This window comes from Cydia splendana, chromosome Z (genome assembly GCF_910591565.1).
Source record: "Cydia splendana chromosome Z, ilCydSple1.2, whole genome shotgun sequence".
NCBI lineage: Eukaryota > Metazoa > Arthropoda > Insecta > Lepidoptera > Tortricidae > Cydia > Cydia splendana.
Window position 1 is genome coordinate 18,228,817 of NC_085987.1, and position 18,411 is coordinate 18,247,227.

Below are 18,411 nucleotides of genomic sequence, written 5' to 3' on the forward strand. Positions count from 1 at the left end.
TAAGTTGATGTTGAAGGCCACCAATGGCTCCATTCTTATGAGACTTTATAATGATGAATAAGAAAACTTATTAAATCCTATAAAAATATACTAAGAAAATATATAATGGCTGCTGCGTTGCCAGTTGTTTTTCCTTTGAACTTGGCTTGACACTCTGCCACGTCTCTAGATTAGGGGGACATCTTATATTTAGGATTAATTTTTGACAGATCTGTATTATGTAACTGAGTTTCTAAGCTTTATTATCCTAAGTCCCTGACACTGGGACTATTGAGGTACTTTAAACTATTTAAAATAATCAACTCAAATAAAATTTTATAATTGGGGTATTTTTTTTATATTCACCTGTGCTGGCTGGCCCTTGCATACATATATTATGTGTTGAGAATGGTTGATCCTGTAGCCAATACCCAGAATAAAAGTTATTTTTATTTTCTTTATTAATGACCTGTAACGAATTTGACACTTTATTATGTACATAGCATCGCAGCACTGCAGTTATTGATATACTTATAAGTAGTCTTTTTTTATTTTATCGTGTGTTAGGATATTTTCATTCTAAACAAGAACAATGAAGATGGGTAATGTTGCCATTCAAACGAATCCATTATCGTGTAGCTTTGTGTTGGACTAATTTTCAGATTTTAATAGTGTGTATTGTATAGCCTTGTATAAATACTAGCACTACATTTAGATCTAAAGTCTGCCAACGCTAACCCATTATGAAGCAGGTGCGAAAAAAAATTAATTACTTTAAACTTTCTTTTTATGTCCCATACTCTAAAATGATAGTTTTAATGCCCTAATTTGTTCAACTGATCTGTGATTATGGTACAAAAGCATGACAATTGGGCAGTAGATTAGACAATTCAACTGTCATTTTAGTGTCTGGCATATTATAAAAACGAAGCTTAAATATTATGTGGTAAATTTTTAGGGAAGCTGCAAATGAATTGAGCCGTGAAAAGTCAGCCAGTGCAGCAAGCAAATTGCCCAAGCTTTCCAGTAAAATAAATATTGTTAATGTAGATGCCATAACTACCACCGAAAATGCTAATGGAGATGTAAACTTAAATAACAAGGATTTACCCAAAGAAGTGGCAAGGACAGACATGGGCACCCAGTGGGATATTGATTTACTTTCTCCCGAATGGGAGCCGAATGTTCCAGCACTAGCTCTCCCACAAGAGGATGACATCAAAGAGTCTGCTGGTGGCAAAGACAATGCCGCGGACAAACAAAAGAAAAGTGATTTGTTTGCGATTAGCGATGAGATGCCGTTAAGCCTGCGCGGAGGAACTGCTAAACCTTGTGATACTGGACCTTCAAAGGTTTCTTCAACATTCGTTTCAGAATACATTCAAAATCGGGTGCTTCGACTCAGAGAATCTGAAAGTAACACGAGCAAGCAACAATCAGATGATCTAAAGAATTTAAGGCAGACCATAACTCGAAGCAGACCTCTAAGGCCTGAAGGTAGTGCTATTAGCAACATTTGCCACGTAGTTGAAGGACAAGGTTTTGCGGTGCCCTCTTGGCATCCCGAAACCAGTTGTCAGTGTAAACCAGTTGTTAGAATTACACACAACAAACAAGCATTGGCAAGAAACCACTTTCCAATTAATGTATATCATTCAAATAAGATTTTTAGTTCCATTGCTCCTGTGAAACAGAACTCGGTACCTAGTCCTGTTTCGAGAAAGGCAAGACCCTTATTGATACCGCATAAGTGTTGCGAATATAATGAACTAGCAGGTGACAAGTCCTAATCGATGGTTGAAATCACGGCTTAGCTTTCCATTATACTGTAACTTAGGCTAAACCCATTGGATTTTAACCATACGTCACTTAATAACCTTTCATTTTTTTTTTCATTGTTTTAAACACCTTGTAATGCCTACACCATCATACTTTCTAGTAAATTTTGTATTGCCTCGCTAGGCCAATCAAATTAGATCCAAAAATAGTGTTTTGTGGAATGAATTCCCAGCAAGCAGGAAATCGTTTTAATACTTTCATTTGGCCCTGAATGCGTGTAATTCGAGTTTGCTCCGTCCCAGGATGTGTGCATACATTTTGCCTTAGGAGATATCTTTTTCCTTGCATTGCCAAACCGTTCGTACTGTTTTCCATCTACAAGCAAAAAACTAAAAAGAGCAAAAATTTATGCACACCTGGGATGGAGCAAACTCGGATTACACGCATTTAGGACCAACTGAGGGTACTACAATGATTTCCAGCTTGCTGGGAATTAATTATTCGAAAAAAAAAGTAATTTGATTGGCCTATGCTTGTATGTATGTACCTACCAATTATGTTTTGTAACTTTAAATGGTATAAAAGAGCTATTCGTCGTTGAATATTTTTATCATGTAATTGTTTTATTATGATATGTAACGGATATGCGGGGATAATTTTTAGTGGGGAAAAGTTTTGCGAATTTTTACCGACAATATTTTCATTCATTTTCACGGATGATACAAAAATTCCGTGAAAATGAATGAAAATATTGTCGGTAAAAATTCGCATATTTTTTTTTTGTACAGACGTAATCATGCAATAGGTGTAGGTACAGTGGAGTTCACAAACATATTTACAAGGCAACATACCGAAAATATATTTACACGGCACAAACACACACAATAAGGTCGTGTAAATATATTTTTGGAATATTGGCTTGTAAAGATGTTTGTGAATTCAACTGTACCAAACAATTACTTTGTCAGTACTGTCAGCTGCAGAGATAAAGGTATTGCGCGATGCAGAGATGCCGCACACAACAACTTACAGAGCCATTTTAAATTAGGGATACATATCTCCTTAAATACTATTTTTACTTGTCTGTAATTTCATGCACAGCTCCAAACGAACAAACTATCCGTTACATGTCTGAAAATTACCTACATTCAACACTGACAGTGTCTCGTCATCATCGACTCATCGTATACCTTATATGATTTTGTTAATTTGCAATGCTTAGTTGTTAAATCATATTGAGTTTCACATGCTTGTACATATTGCCGTATACCTACTGTAATTACGGGAATATAATATAAACTAAAGTCATGTAATTTATATTATAGGTCATGCCAATGGATTGTTGAGGAGTAAGGAGTCCGACATTGTGTTAAACAAGAAAAAGTCTGTTACGACATATAATCACTCTACAAGAGATAGTCGGGATGTTCCGCGCGTCGACGAGCGCATAGTCTATCGGGATCGCAGCCTTGAGCAGGACGCCTACTCGCAAGCGCTCAGCGAGTCCATGTCTGCGTGTAAACAAGACAAACAGAAGAAAAGTCAAGATTCGGCTAATAAAATTGCAGTGACGAGACAAAACGTTGATAAGGAATATAAGGATACAATAGCATTTTTGAATAGCCTCCCCAAAAATAAAAACACTAGACCAATCGTAAGTAAATTTATTCAATTTAATGTTATTTTTTGAAATTTGAAACGGTAAACAATGTTGTTTCCTAGATATTTTTTGTCACGGAAAGAATCAGTCTACGCGGGTGAAGTTGCGGTCAGAAGCTAGTGATTAAATAAATACTTCTTCTTTCGGGTTATTCCGACTAGTTACCACCAAGTTCTTACCAGTGGTAACTACTGGGATTTTTTTCCTACCTTTTACCACATGGTAACTACTGGGAAAAAAAATCCCAGTAGTTACCACCAAATCGAGTTGGTGGTAAATATTGGGAATTTTTATTCCCAGTAGTTACCACTGGTAAAAGGTGGGATTTTTTTTTCCCAGTAGTTACCAGTGGCACAGTATAATGAATAGTACTAACGTACAGTATGGACACTCCCTGCCTCCCGTTGAAAGTGCCGCCCACCCGCTCTCGGTTACCTCACAGTTACCGGCTGGCAAGGACGCGACGACGCGGTGCGTAGAGCGGAGGCCACGTAAAATATTCAAATATTTACAAAACCTATCAGATCACACTGAAAACAACAAAATATCTATATGAACAAAAAATCATGTTTTCAACTTACGTAATATTTTTGTGGCCTGAATTTCCTTACAAAAATGTTGTTACTTCGTTTAAACTGATTCAAAATAGGAAACTATTGTATAAATCGAGCTTAGATTAGATTAGAGCCCACCCTTACAGCATAATGAGTCATTGAGGTCATCGAACTTGACAACAAAATGGCGGGAACCCTAGCACGTCTTATCTCACTCACACAAGCAAGGTACGCGTTCACCTACACGAGCTTAGACTGTGTGCGTAGGAGCGAGTTTGTTTCATACATTTGATCGCCAGTGTCCGAGGTGTGCCAGTGGTAAAAGGTGGGAAAAAAATTCCCAGTAATTACCACTGGTAAGAACTTGGTGGTAACTACTGGGAATAACCCCTTCTTTCCCATCACGGAACAATAATGTGCCGAACATTTGGGAGCCGTGCGCGGAGATGAAGTCAACACGTAGAGGCCCTTTTGACTCTTTAATGATATGTAAGGGGTACAACGAGTGGATGTTGCCTTGCCCGTGTCATGGGACCCACACAGAGGCAGCACCCGCCAGGGTGTAAGCACTAGTGGGAATTGAAGGAATCTAAAAATGAACTAGGCTAGATAATGCTTATTAATTATTATCTGGTAATCATGGTAACCTTGACCTAGGTTTCTGGTTTCTCGACGTTTTTCATTTCTCGAGGCACGGGAAATCTCGACCAAGATTTCTCGAGTTTCTCGAGTATTTCGAGAAATTTTGAAAGTTTTCAATGACTCCATGTTATTTTAATTTTTATGCTTTATTACAAATCAGACTCATAGGAATCGTAGGTGAGATCAATAATCAAACATAAGGTAAATTTTTAGTTACCATAAATTGCACTTATTAATTAAAAATTCCACAACAAACAAAACAAAAACTATAGGAGCAGGCGTGCGCGCCGACGATGTGATATACTATAGTGTATTTCTTTAGGTACCTATATAACAAAATGTAAACAAACCACAATACCTATGGTCATTTATTAGGCAAGAATATTCAAGTCAATAAATCTAACTCTATGTGACTAACTTACAGAAGTTTCACTACGAAATAGTCAACGTAACAATGAAGCTGCTACAATTGGGATATTTTGCAAATAGGAATACATCGAGATGATTTGATTTATCAATAGTAATTTAGTATATTTGTTATTACATGACCCTATAATTCGTTTTTTAGCATTAGAAAGAAGATAAGCGATTTTGACGAGTCTTTTTATTGAAAAACACTTTTGAAAATTAATTCAGCGCAAATATGTAACAATTACAAATCGTATACGATAGTTTACATTATTTTGCTTTCACTGATTTTTATATAATTACTGATTTTTTTAAAGCTTTTTTTAATAAAAAGACACGTCATTACAGTTCAAAAGTTTGAAAACATGAAAATCGGTTGAAGCCAGAACGTTAGGATAGGGGATGGATCAAGGCAGTTTTTTATTTGGTTGGTTAACTACCTAATAAATGATTTAAATACCTGAAAATGTAAAAAAAAACATTGTTTACATTTATTTAACTATCTAAAGAATAACACTATAGACACATCACGTGTTATACGCGTGTTTTCTTTTTACTTATCACAAGAGATTTATTTCTCGAATTCTCGAGGCATTGAGTGTTTTTTTTTCCCGTCTCGACTTAGGACAAATTTCTCGAGATTTCTTGCCTCGAGAATTCTCGAGCAGAAACCCTACCTTGACCTGATGTTGCAGCAATACCTAGACCACCCGATTACCAACTCCTTAACGCAGGGGTCTCCAAACGGTTAACCTGAAGGCCACAACCAGAGAACGACTACAACCAGGCATATGGCTTTTGCGCTTCCATTTCTCTAGCCAGGTTGTACGGCCGTTTGTTCTCCCAAATCCTTTATACGTTATTGCGGGCCGCAGTTTGAACACCACTGCTTTATCGAGTTGCCTTCAGACCAGAGAGAATGCCATAGGTTTCTTTTTAGTAATGAAATACATATTACAGTTTCATCACAGTCACTTACATATTTTAACTGTAAATGTTAATTTAATTTTTAAGTAATTTAATTTCAAGTTTTATTCGTGATATGGATTTTTTATTGTTCGAAATAATTTTTTTTTTTATTTATTTATAACTTATGTCGATTTCAAGAATTCATACTCTCTGTGATTGGTAATTCTATGTTTTTCAGAACAATGCTTTCAAAGATGATCACCGTCTTCAAGAACAGAAAGACAGCCGTCAAAGAATATTGCAACAAGAATTTAGAAACATAGAAAAAGAGAGCAGAAGGCAAGATTCACAGGTACCGTTACATGTAATTTAATGTGCATGGATAATAGTTCTCATTGACGCGATTATACAACTTTGCTTCAGGGTAATCCTATCCTATTTTAGCTTATGTACTATACCTTGATAAATTAGCGTTCTGAAAATGTCACATCATGTGATGTATAGATATAAATTTTCATGTTCTTTAATAATGTATTTAACAACGTTACATGCAAGATAAAGTTTATTCAAATGTGAGATTTTTAACGGCAGTTATGGACTTTATCCATCGGCTCCCATATATATATCTGGGAGACCGAGCTTTGCTCGGAAAACATATTAAAAACTCAAAAGTGCGCGTTTTCCCAGAGATAAGACCTAACTAGAACGATTTATCGCCCCCGAAAACCCCCATATAGCAAATTTCATCGAAATCGCTAGACCCGTTTCCGAGATACCCGAAAAATATATATATGTATAAACAAAAATTGCTCGTTTAAAGGTATTAGATAGATAAACATAACATAAGTATAATAAGTGCAAACTGTCACAGTATCCAAGCAACGTGAAAAATACTGACCCATACAATTAAAAAAACTTTTTGACATGTAGATGCACATTTTTTTGTCATTTACACGTTACACTTTTTAATCGTGATCTTTCCAGGGGTGCAGATTAAAATCCAGGGTAATCAGTAAGAGTCCGTCCAAGCGATCCAAATCACCGGCAGATTCGAAGGTTGATAGTAATTGGAATGAAAGAGATTTCCGATACTCGTGGATGCCTGTACCGGAGAGCGACAGCAAGCTGGCCGTGCACACCATCCCCGCCGACGAGCGGGCGGGCCGCGCGTCCCACCCGCACTCCGTCAAGTTCGGCGTGGACAGCTACCACGAGTACCGGTCGCGCCACAAGCACACCCCGCCCACCAAGGACACCGCCGGCTTCCCCGGCCACGCCGACACGAACGCCGTGCGGACACTCATATTCCAGAAGAACGACGACAGCTTGTCCGACGAGTCGGTCGCCTCCGACAATAGCTCCACCGACGGCCGTGAATCGGATCCCAAACAAAACGACAACATTGACGACAGCCTAAAAAGAAGAGAGCTCACAGATACGGAGAGAATCATTATTTACAAAATATTAAACTACAAACACAGAAAAAAGAATAAATCCACTAAAGTAAATAGTAGTGATGATGTTGCTAAAGGTAATGGAGGATCGAAAGGCACTCAAGATGAACATATAACGGAACCATTTAGTGCAGAAAAAGCAGTTTGCCAAGACGACGAACGTGATGAGCATGTTAGAGAAGATAAAAACCTACTCGGCACTGACCATATCACTGAAGGTAATTGTTCTGCTAACTTTAACCACATAATTGTAGACTATGCTCATGATAAAGTTAAAAACGTGAATGTCGATGAGAAATTCTAAGTAAATTTAATATTAATACATATTTATAAATTGTAAAGACTTACTACATTCGCTGCATACTAGGGAGCGTTCAAGTATTACGTAACGCAATTTTTGGACATTTTTGACCCCCCCTCCCCGCATGTAACGCGCCGTAACTTTTACAAGACCCCCCTCCCCCCAAATTCGTTACGTAATACTTGAACGCTCCCCTATACGAATGGTTAATTGCTTCGTGCGTTCAGTTACGCTCCAAGGAACCACTTTCATTTCTTATTTTACTATGTGCCTGCGGTTTAAGAAGACCCCTATTCGTTTTAAAAGATCTATCCAAAGACACCCCATATAGGACTGACACGTTAATAAATTCATGTCCACTTTGACCGCGCCATGAACACACGACGCGTGGCAGGCCTAGAAAAGTAATGAAGGAAAATGTGATCAGATTTACAGAATACATTGATTTTCAGAACCAAAAATATAACCGTTTTTCCCCCGAAAGGGATAAAAACGAATATTTCAAGTCCAGCCGAAGCTTGACCCACCTTGAGATTACGATCGGCTTTTCCCCAAGTAAATCGTTCTACAAACTCCCTATAACCTACTTACAGCCACCTTAAGTGGCAACACTGGCGTGACGTCACTACCGGAACAGGCACCACCGCGAGCCGGCTAGTTGCTTGTTCAGTACCTTTATATGCCGGCAACGCATTTAAACTTGGGTGGGTCCATGGTATAATAATATACTCCGCCTGGTACTCTCTTCCGAGATTCTCGTATGACCTAACTGACACGGGCCTACGTCATCATGCTGTTTACAGGTTCTCAAACTTTAAAATGTGGGAGAATTTTAACCAACGGTGAAAATTATTTTAACGGCATTAATTTTAAGTTATTCATGTAGAAACATAGTAAAATAAAACAAATCTAATGTATTAAATTAAACTTTATTTATCTATACAAGACAAACGTTTAAAAAACTAATTCACAGTTACACATTAATTACCAAGCTTACGACGTGAAAAGTTTGGAAAACACTGCGACTGCTGACACTGAGCGAGAAGGAAATAACAATTAACACGCGTTCGACAAGGATGACGGTCAGGGCATGAAGTTATCTAGATCCGAATTGTCAAATGTGAGAGCGCTATCCTGTGTTGCCAGTAATGTAAACAGAATTACCCGAACGTCTGAAATTTATTTCGTGAATCGGAAGATATTGCTAACGAATAATTAAAAATGACGTGTTATTGTAAAATGTAAGATAAAATACATATAAATGAAACTTATAAAATTACAAAGAAATATTTTAACTTATTAGCCATAGGTATAATGTACCCATGTAACATGTTATGTTGAAATAAAGTGGCAATGTTATTGTGACGTAGGCCCGTGTCACTCTGGGAATAGAAGACCATGTTTTATTAGACCATGGGTGGGTCAAGCTTCGGCTGGACTCGAAATATTCGTTTTTATCCCTTTCGGGGGAAAAACGGTTATATTTAGAGGTCCGAGCCTCCGCCTGACCCACCTTGAGATGTGTTTGGTTTCTGCCGGCATTTTTCGATTGGTGTACTGTGAATGGTATCGTGATGATTTCAATAATAATTCATATTAAGGTGGTTCGATTTTCATACTCAATTCAATCCGCTTTCATTAAGTAACTACACACTGTCAGTACATAAATATTTCCGCATTTATCTACTTTCGAATATTCGTTTGCGCGAAATTAATAGGAAAACAATGTTTCATACAGAAATCATGCAAAAATCATAGTTATGTAACTTTTCATCAATTTTACGTATGTGTGTCACAAATGTCGTGTACAGATACATTTGCGACGTTGCCATACCATTTCCGACGTTGCCGGGCTGACCACGGCGCGAATTTGTAGTGCCGTCATGTTTAGTGCAATTTTGTTGACACTGATACTTGACAGGTACTTAATTGACCGAAGCGAGAATAAGTACCCGAAGTTCGTCAGCTTAGCTAAGAACTATCATGGTGCGTTTTGCAAACAGTCGCTTTTTTGCTTACAAACGGAAGGTTCGATCCCCAGTCATTGTATGCTGGGACATTACTTTTTGTATTTTTTTTACACCTAAATTTCGTATTGTTTTTTTTTTATTTATTTAATTATTTAATTTTTCTTATTTTCAAAAATCGATTGATTAAGTATGGGCTAAGCGTATTCGTTTATTTTTTAAAAAAGATAATTAGAAATTATACTCTACCTCTACTCTACAATCAAGACATCCTCACTGCAATAAAAAATAAATGTATAAAATTTCCTGTGGTTGAAAATAATGGAATTTTGTCTATGAATGAAAAACACAATGATTACTAGTTACTACCAGGCCCCTATTTCATCACTGTTACTGACGTCATAGGCCTCCATAGGCTACGGTAACCGCTTACCATCGGACGGGCGGTGTGCAACTGCTAGTTTGCTACCAACATTTTAATAAAAAAAAACCCCATTATATCGCCAGTAAATAAGTATTTATTTTGCGAAGCTAATGACAATTGTCACGAAATTCCGACACAGAACTCATTTCCTGTCAAAATTTACCGAAAGTTCTTGTAAATCTTGTGACAATTGTCATCATCATCATCATAAACTTCGCAAGAGAAATACCTGTTTTTTGCCGATATAATAAAGTTTTTTTAATAATACAATGATGGTGGCAAACAGGAATACGGCCCGCCCGATGGTAAGCGGTAACCGTCGCCCATGGATGACTGTGACGTCAGCAACAGTGACATTTGTCGAATTGTCACACCTGTCACCTTGGTGAAATAGGGGCCAGGTAAGTAAATTATAACTTGATTATAACTTTATTAGAATCCATATTGTTGCATCATCAAGAACCCAAAAAGATCATAATCTGTGAAAATCAGGTATTGAATATTTTTTTTGAAAACGTTAATAAAGTAATTGATAATACTTGATAATACTGAATATCTGGGGCCAGCGCTGGTGGCCTGGCGGAAAGCGCGTGCGACTTGCAATCCGGAGGTCGCGGGTTCTAACCCCGGCTCGTACCAATGATTTTTCGGAACTTTTGTACATATCATTTGATACCTATTTACCGGAACCTATTTATATACCGATACCTATTTTTCGGTGAAAGAAAACAATGCGAGGAAACCGGACTAATCCCAATAAGTTTACCTTTAACCTTTACGATAACATCTTTGAACATGTAATTCATAACTGGTCATTTACGCCCCCTGAGCTAAGCTGTTTTTGCAAAATCATAGTAAAAAATTGGGTCGCAAAGGCAACTTTTTAAGAGATATCGAAATTTTAACTATACAGAACGGAAGCGCTTGGAATTCTGAACAAAACTGTATATATAACTCATTTTCGCCAAAATGTCCTTTACGCCAATTGAACCCAAAGGTATCGATATATATAATAATTGCTCGTTTAAAGGTAAGATAACACAAAAAGGACAAAAATAAACAAAAAGAAATACCTACTCGCACCAGTCTTGAACCCCAATCCTCTTGCACGTATTTCCACGAACATACCGCAACGCTATTGCAGCATACTTACGTTGTGTGAAATTGTCTACTACAAGGATCACGGAAATACTGTTTGCATGTGTGAGTAATAGTAGGAAAAAGCGTGACAGCAACACTTCGTCGACTTTAAAGGGTGGTTTTTGCACAATGAAGTATTCAATGTTTAGTTTAATAGTTCAATATTTACTTAAAGAGTGCGCTAAACATACTTTTAAGTATACAAATACCAAGACCATTCCACAAAAAAAAACACCTGAAATTTTGCGAAAGTGGCGCCATCTAGCGAGAGTTAAGTTTTGAGTAACCTAGTCGAACCACGTTAAGATATTGTTAGAAATCACTTTATTTCTACTTATTACAAGTAATTAAAGGGTAAATTAAAAACGATACCTCTTAGAATAGACTAGACCGCATTGGAATGATTGGAAGGTCTGTCAGTATTAATCAAACGTGGTCGGCTGATTTGCCTATAGTAATGTCTGAAGAATGTTTTGTGCGATCTCCAGTTTCCTTTAGACAGGACATCTTCTATGTCTAAACCGCTCAGAGACTAGTTGTCATTGCCACTGCAGCACGGGTGGAGCCAGGCGGAGCATTTATGTAAGTTCCTTGAAGTAGTTTTTTATCCAACCGGCTATCACGCATCTACTGGCTTCTTGTACCTTCCCTCTAGCTGTGATAAACAGACTGTTCAAAGATTGTCTAGCGTTTCGCCGAGGCAACGATACCTCTAATATTTTTTTTAATCCAGTATACTGACTTAAGATTCTTGATATGATTGGCCTTGAGGGCCCATCCGGTTTGACGAAATTTTGTGCAGTCTGTTTTCGATCCAAACCTCGGTTGAAGGATGACAGAGTCGGCGCTAATATGGCAATTGCTAGGTGATATATCTAATAACGTCAAGTCGTGAATAAGTCTACCTGAATGCAGTAGCAGTAGCAGAGCCGTATATCTGGAGACTTGATATAAGCTATCCTCATTTACTATACTTTTATTCAGACCAACTAAAATGTCATCCAAATTCCATATAGGTTTCTTAACCTTAGGCTTAGATATTGATATGCCCTTAAGTATGTTTCTCACTAACGGATGACTGGAGATTAATTCTGATCTCGATGGATTGGCAAAGTTACAAATCACTGATTTATGTACTAATATTGTTGCAGCGGCTAGATGTTCTCTATGATGAAGAAAACATAGATATTCTGCCACTTTTTCTGGAGACGGGTCATTAATAGAACAGGAATTTTCCTGTGCCCATTTTTTCCATCTGATCCATGCTGAATGGTAAGTTCGTAAAGAGCTTTTTCGCCAGGAATTTTCGAGGAGGTCTTTGTACTCTTGTGGCCAGGTGTTTATCTCGGAGGCCCACCCCGTACCCTCCAGACTTCCAATTCTAGGTCTCTCACTTCTGGAGGTGGTTGGTTGGTTCTGCGATCCATTAAATTGAACTGTAAATCTCGAATCGTGAACGGGGCTGCTGTTGCGCGAGATTTGAGATCGGCTCTCCAATGTACTTTGTGCCACCTCGGGCAGGCAATTAAGTAGATTCCTCGAGCTTTATTCAGGTGGCAAAGTACTCTCGGCATTAGGCATGGTGGGGGGAATATCCACGCCAGGTTCCAGTTCCAATGTCTGGAGAAAGCATCTACGAATAATGCATTTCGATCCCGTATGTCCTCGGTCACGTACATTGGTACCACCTTCGACTGAGCTGACGCAAAGAGGTCGATCTGCAGCGTTCCCCATTTGCTGAATATCATGTCCATGACTGAATTCGACAGGGACCACTCCGGAAGTTCTTGTTGGCGAGAGAGGCTGTCCGCCGTAGCGTTGTATCGACCCGGGATGTGTCTCGCTGTAAGCGTTATATTTATTTGATTGATGAGCTGGAATATCATTCTCGTCAGCTTCAGCAGGACCAATGATTTGGTGCCCCCTTGTTTCTGCAGATCAGCTACGACAGTTTGGTTGTCTGATTGTAGAAGGCACGTTTGTCCTCGTACTATTTCCCTGTTCTTCTTTAGGACTATGAATACTGTCCACAATTCCTTCCTGTTGCAGTGCCACGTTTTTCGCTTGCTGTTCCACGGTCCTTTTTAGTGTCTGCCATTTATGGATGCGCCCCATCCCCAGTCCGATGCGTCTGTCGATATAAAAATTGTCGTTGGTTTTGGAAAAATAGCAGAGTTATCGGACAGGTGTTCTAGCCACCACATGCAATGGGATAGTCTCCGGGGACAGAGCATATTTTTTGCTTGCCGGGAACCTTTTCATTCTGTTGTTGTCTCTCTGGAGGTGCCGACAGTGCAGTCGCCCGTAAGGCACGACAAAGGACGCGAAAGTTAGACGTCCTAGCAGACGTTTTGCTTCTCGCCAGGTGCATTTTTGTTCCGTTAGTATTTTCGATAGTTGTTTCCTCGTAAGCAAGTTTTTCTTGTGGTCTATACTCTTTACGTCCGCTTGCGTGTTCCAAATAATCCCGAGGTATTCTTGTTTTTCACATGGAGTTTGGCTGGTCTTTCCGGAGTTCAGTTGCCATCCGAGGTACTTTAGTATTTGACAGGCACGAATTCCTTGTTTTGTTAGTTGTGACGGTTTCTACCCCGCTATAAGGAAATCGTCGAGGTACACTACCACGCGGATCCCTTCGCTTCTTAGGATACTTGCTACCCAGTTAGTTAGTTTGGCGAAGACTTGAGGTGCAGTTGCTAGACCAAAGGGCAGACACATCATTTGGAAGAGGCTTTCTCCCACCTTTAGCACCAGGAATCTCCTGTACTGCTCTATTATTGGCACATGAAAATATGCCTTTGAAATATCTATTTTCAGTAAGTAATCCTGTGGTTGTAAGAAGTTCTGAACTTTTTGGGAGTTTATAGGCCTGAACTTTCTTGGTTCTAAAAATTTGTTTAGGTTTTTCAAATTGAAAATCTGCCGGAAAGTGCCGTCCGGTTTCTTTTTCAGGAATAAAGGGGACAGGAACCCCGTTGGAGCCGATGCTGGCTCTATCGCCCCTATTGTTTGTAGGCCCCGAATTTCCGAGTCCATGGTAAGGCTGGGCGTCGTCTCCAGTGATTTGATGTCTTTGTTGGAGAGGCACATTAACGGGGGTTTTTTGATAAAGGGGATCCTGTATCCTTTTATTATGTCTAGTAGAGTTTGATTTACTCCTAATTTTCTCCACTGATTTACCCTTAGACGTAGTACCCCGGCTCAAACTGATTGTCAATATTTTTTATTATGCGCAGCTCGCGTGGGGCGCTTTCTGGAGTCCTTCTTCGAGCTTTGAGCGTCCTTGGCACGATTCTTTCGATGACCAGATGGTTTGGCTGGCCCTTGGGCTCGTCGAGGTTGTCTTGTCCTATTGAAGTTCCCGCTCCCAGCGTTGGGAGTTTTGTTTTGCATTTTGCTTTTGAACTCAGGTTTCTTCGGGGGAAAAACCTTTTCATATCCGCCATATTGTTTGAAAGCTTCTGAAAGCATTGCTTCGTCAAACAAGTGTGTCTTAGAAGGCCTCTGCATGACGGTGTCACACGCCATATCCGAGGATGAGTAGAACGCTCTTCTGATCGATATTATTTCGGAGCGCCGGCCACAGACGTATTGTAGCGCCTGGACGGAGATACGCCTGTACCCGGACTCTTGAGAGCACATTCTGGTGTATTGATTTGATAATCAGAGGGTCATTCACCTCTCTTGCTATTTGTTGAAGACTATCCTCTAAGGCTCGTCTCTCCAACAGAAAAGCATGCGTGAGCACTCCTAGGATTTTGTCGATTTTCAAGAGTATATCTGGATTACACCATTTCGGAGTGATCTTGCTTAGCTGAGGGTTGATTTTTAGTGCAGTGAAAACCGGAGTTCCATGTAGCGTTTTTTCTGCTTCTTTGTAACGCACATTATTCCATGTGTCAGAGTTAAGACGTTTAGCTCCTTTTGCTACCATGTCTGCATCTGCCGCTGGGACAGGAGGTTCAGCTTCTGTAGTGATCGTGTCAAAACAGAGACCCGCTATGGCTTCTGTCTTGTCACCCCATGTTGGTACTGGCGTTTCTTGGCGCTCCTCGCTTTCGTTGTCCGATCCTATATCAATGTCGGAATAGGACGTTTCCGCTTCAGCGATAGTATGATCATCAGCCATTTGAACGTCTTTAACTGAGTTTACCGCTTGTACGATGCGCTCGGCGGTGTTGTTCGAGGCGGCCAGCATTTGTTTCATCAGGGCGGCGAACATTTCAGTTTGCTTCGCCAGTGCGGCGGCAATAGGGTCCGGCGTGGCGCTCTGTGCCTTCTCTGTGTTCCCAGGGGTCCTCAGTCGCTTCGTTCTGGTTGAGGACCGAGCTGGAGAGCTTGGGGCTCGTTTTGAGCCCCGCGACGAAGAGCGCCCTCTTAAGAAATTATCGGTTTCTTCTCTGCTACAAAGATGTGGTTTCATCGTTCTAACTGTATTCAGAACATTTTCGACGTTGTTGCCGTGTATTTTAACAGCCAGTGAGTAAGGGGCATAAATTAGGGCTCTGGTAAAAGGCCATTCAAGCATCTTCAATCTTGTTTTTATATGTTTTTTCGGATAGTTCCTTCAGATTGTAAGCTGCTGCTATGTCTGCTGTCGGGATCGCATAGCGCAATTTGTTGGTTATTTTAAGATCGGGTGGATCACCAATGAGCTCTCGAATATTGACCTCTTCTATTTGCCAGTCCTTTCAATCTAACGGCATGAACGGCAGAACGGCGTCATGTAGCTTGTCGATCGGGTCCTTTGAGGAGGAGGCTGTGGTGCCCGTGAGTAGAAGGATCTCTCGGATTGTTGGCATATTCCTGAAAAAGGAATACTATTTGAGTATTGCTGTAACTGACGATCCGTCGGATCAATTAGGCTTAGAGGGAACGGTCGCGCGAAGCGTCGGGCCGTCGGTCCGACGGGCGGAGCCGATAGCATGTACAGCGATCCGTCGGATCAGCAGGACCGCCCGTCGGACGGTTCCAGTATGGAACGGATAGGAGCCGACGGGTCAGATATAGGGATATACGATCCCTTTCATTCCTGGTTTTTGCTTTTGTAGTGCGCACGTTTACTCAAAAAGCAGGAGCAGGTGATGTGATACACGCTGCTCGCATGTACGTTATTAGACAATAACGTAATGTGATTTGATGGCTCTCGGAGGCGGTAAGCCGTCCGGGGCATCAATAAAATTAACTCGTAGGTTGCTAAAAGAAAGGGAAATAGTCCACCTTAGTCTTTCACTTGTAGAACTAAACGTAGATAGTTCACTTTTTATATTCGCTTTGCGAACGAACACACGTCGTTACTTGGGTAAAAGTCAAAGCGTACTGAACAAGCAACCAGTGTTGCCAGGTCCAATCTGAAAAATCCAGAAGATACTTGTCCTAAAAATCAGGAGATTTGAAATAAAACCAGGAGACAAAAATTTATGTCATAAAAATAATTTTCATTCATATATTAAGGCGTGTCCAGACTACTACTCCAGACAGAGGTGATCAAATCGACCGATTTGATCAGAAATTAAATTGGTGGCAATTTCCAATTTAATCACCAATTTTAGATTTATTGTGCCCCTTAAATTGAATAAATGCCCCAAAACGAAAATACTGGCGTCACAAAATGGTATTCTTGCGTCCGCACTCCATTCCATCGGTAATATCGCTCATAATCGGTAATTTCGTTTCGTTCTGAAACTGTGGCAAAGGTTGATGTTACACTTACACACTACCTACGATTGAATTTATGGCCGCCCTAAATTGGCTTGAAGAACCCTGGCGTTAAATTTATGTAATAATATTAAATGGTTGTGAACTTCTAAAATCCAGGAGATTTTTCGGAAAAATCAGGAGATCAGGAGATACACCCCGAAATCAGGAGATATCCTGGAAAATCAGGATATCTGGCAACACTGCAAGCAACTAGCCGGCTCGCGTTGGTGCCTGTTCCGGTAGTGACGTCACGCCAGTGTTGCCACTTAAGGTGGCTGTAAGTAGGTTATAGGGAGTTTGTAGAACGATTTACTTGGGGATAAGCCGATCGTAATCTCAAGGTGGGTGTCAAGCGGAGGCTTGGACCTCTAAATAGACTTACAAATATACAGGATGATTCATGAGACGCGAGCAGGACTAATCCTGTACACTCAGTAACTGATAATTGATCGATCACCGTCGTATTTAGGAGAAACAACCACACTTTTTCCTATTTTTAACTTTTTGGTGAGGGCAAATTTAATTCTCTACAATCATGGTCACCCTACAAGACCTAATTAATAAACATCAAACCTCTTTAACACATTCAACACCAAGAACCCGACTGTCGGGTACACTGTTCGTAGCGACTACGCGCTACATACGACGAAACCGTGGCTACGCGCTACGAGCGTAACCCGTAGCACTTAGTGGTATTGAATGTGTTAACCGTAATGACAGCATTTTGATTACGAAGAAAATAAACTGTCAAACTTGAGTGAGATACGAGTTTTAAAAAGTAACCAGGCAGGCTACAATTGCCACGATATTCCGACATATAACTCATTACCTGTCAAGAATTACAATTCTTCTAAATCTTGACAATTGTCAGAAACTTCGCAAAAGAAATATCTGTTTTTTTCCGATATAATAAAGTTTTTTTAAATAATACAATGATGGTGGCAAACAGGTTACGGCCCGCCCGATGGTAAGTGGTAACCGTAGCCCATGGATGCCTGTGACGTCAGCAACAAAACGATATTATAAAAGTGTAAGCCGAGCACTTTCATTTGATACCAAACTCGACCATACTTTCTTGCAAATAAAATGACCAGAATAGCAAGCTCCCTCACAAACAACTTTTTGGCCTTCTAAGCTCTTCTAGCTCAATAACCTCTTGATCAAGCCTGCTCATAATTTAATGACTAAAATATAATGCCCTCGACTACATGTTTACCCAATTTCATTTAAATTAGAACAAATTTACTTTAGTTATTGAGTATCAAACTATCTTCTGACAGTTCAGCTTAAAAACATCGAAATGCCGGGACGTGCCGTCTTCGTTCGCTTCGCTCGCTCGTTCGATAACAGAGTTCACTGAAAAATATCAATCATCTGAGTGGCTAAAATAAAATAAAAAATCATGGGGAAATATCCAATAATGAAGACTATCATACGCTTAAATAGTACTTAAATAATGTAAAACATACAAGCATGGCTTAGAATATAGGGTAG

General features: G+C 39.8%; 1 protein-coding gene across 4 annotated transcripts in view; it reads left to right on the plus strand.

Annotated features, from left to right (window-relative positions):
• The window catches only part of LOC134804701 (uncharacterized), a 34,378-nt gene that overhangs the window by 2,053 nt on the left and 13,914 nt on the right, over positions 1 to 18,411 (plus strand). For 2 of the 4 annotated variants that reach the window (XM_063777846.1, XM_063777847.1), the window contains exons 4-7: positions 938 to 1,755; positions 3,084 to 3,412; positions 6,170 to 6,283; positions 6,916 to 7,603. In XM_063777846.1, coding sequence (XP_063633916.1) covers positions 938 to 1,755; positions 3,084 to 3,412; positions 6,170 to 6,283; positions 6,916 to 7,603 — 1,949 coding nt within the window. The remainder of the gene's footprint in view (positions 1 to 937; positions 1,756 to 3,083; positions 3,413 to 6,169; positions 6,284 to 6,915; positions 7,604 to 18,411) is intronic. The other 2 variants (XM_063777849.1, XM_063777850.1) reach the window with 2 other exon arrangements.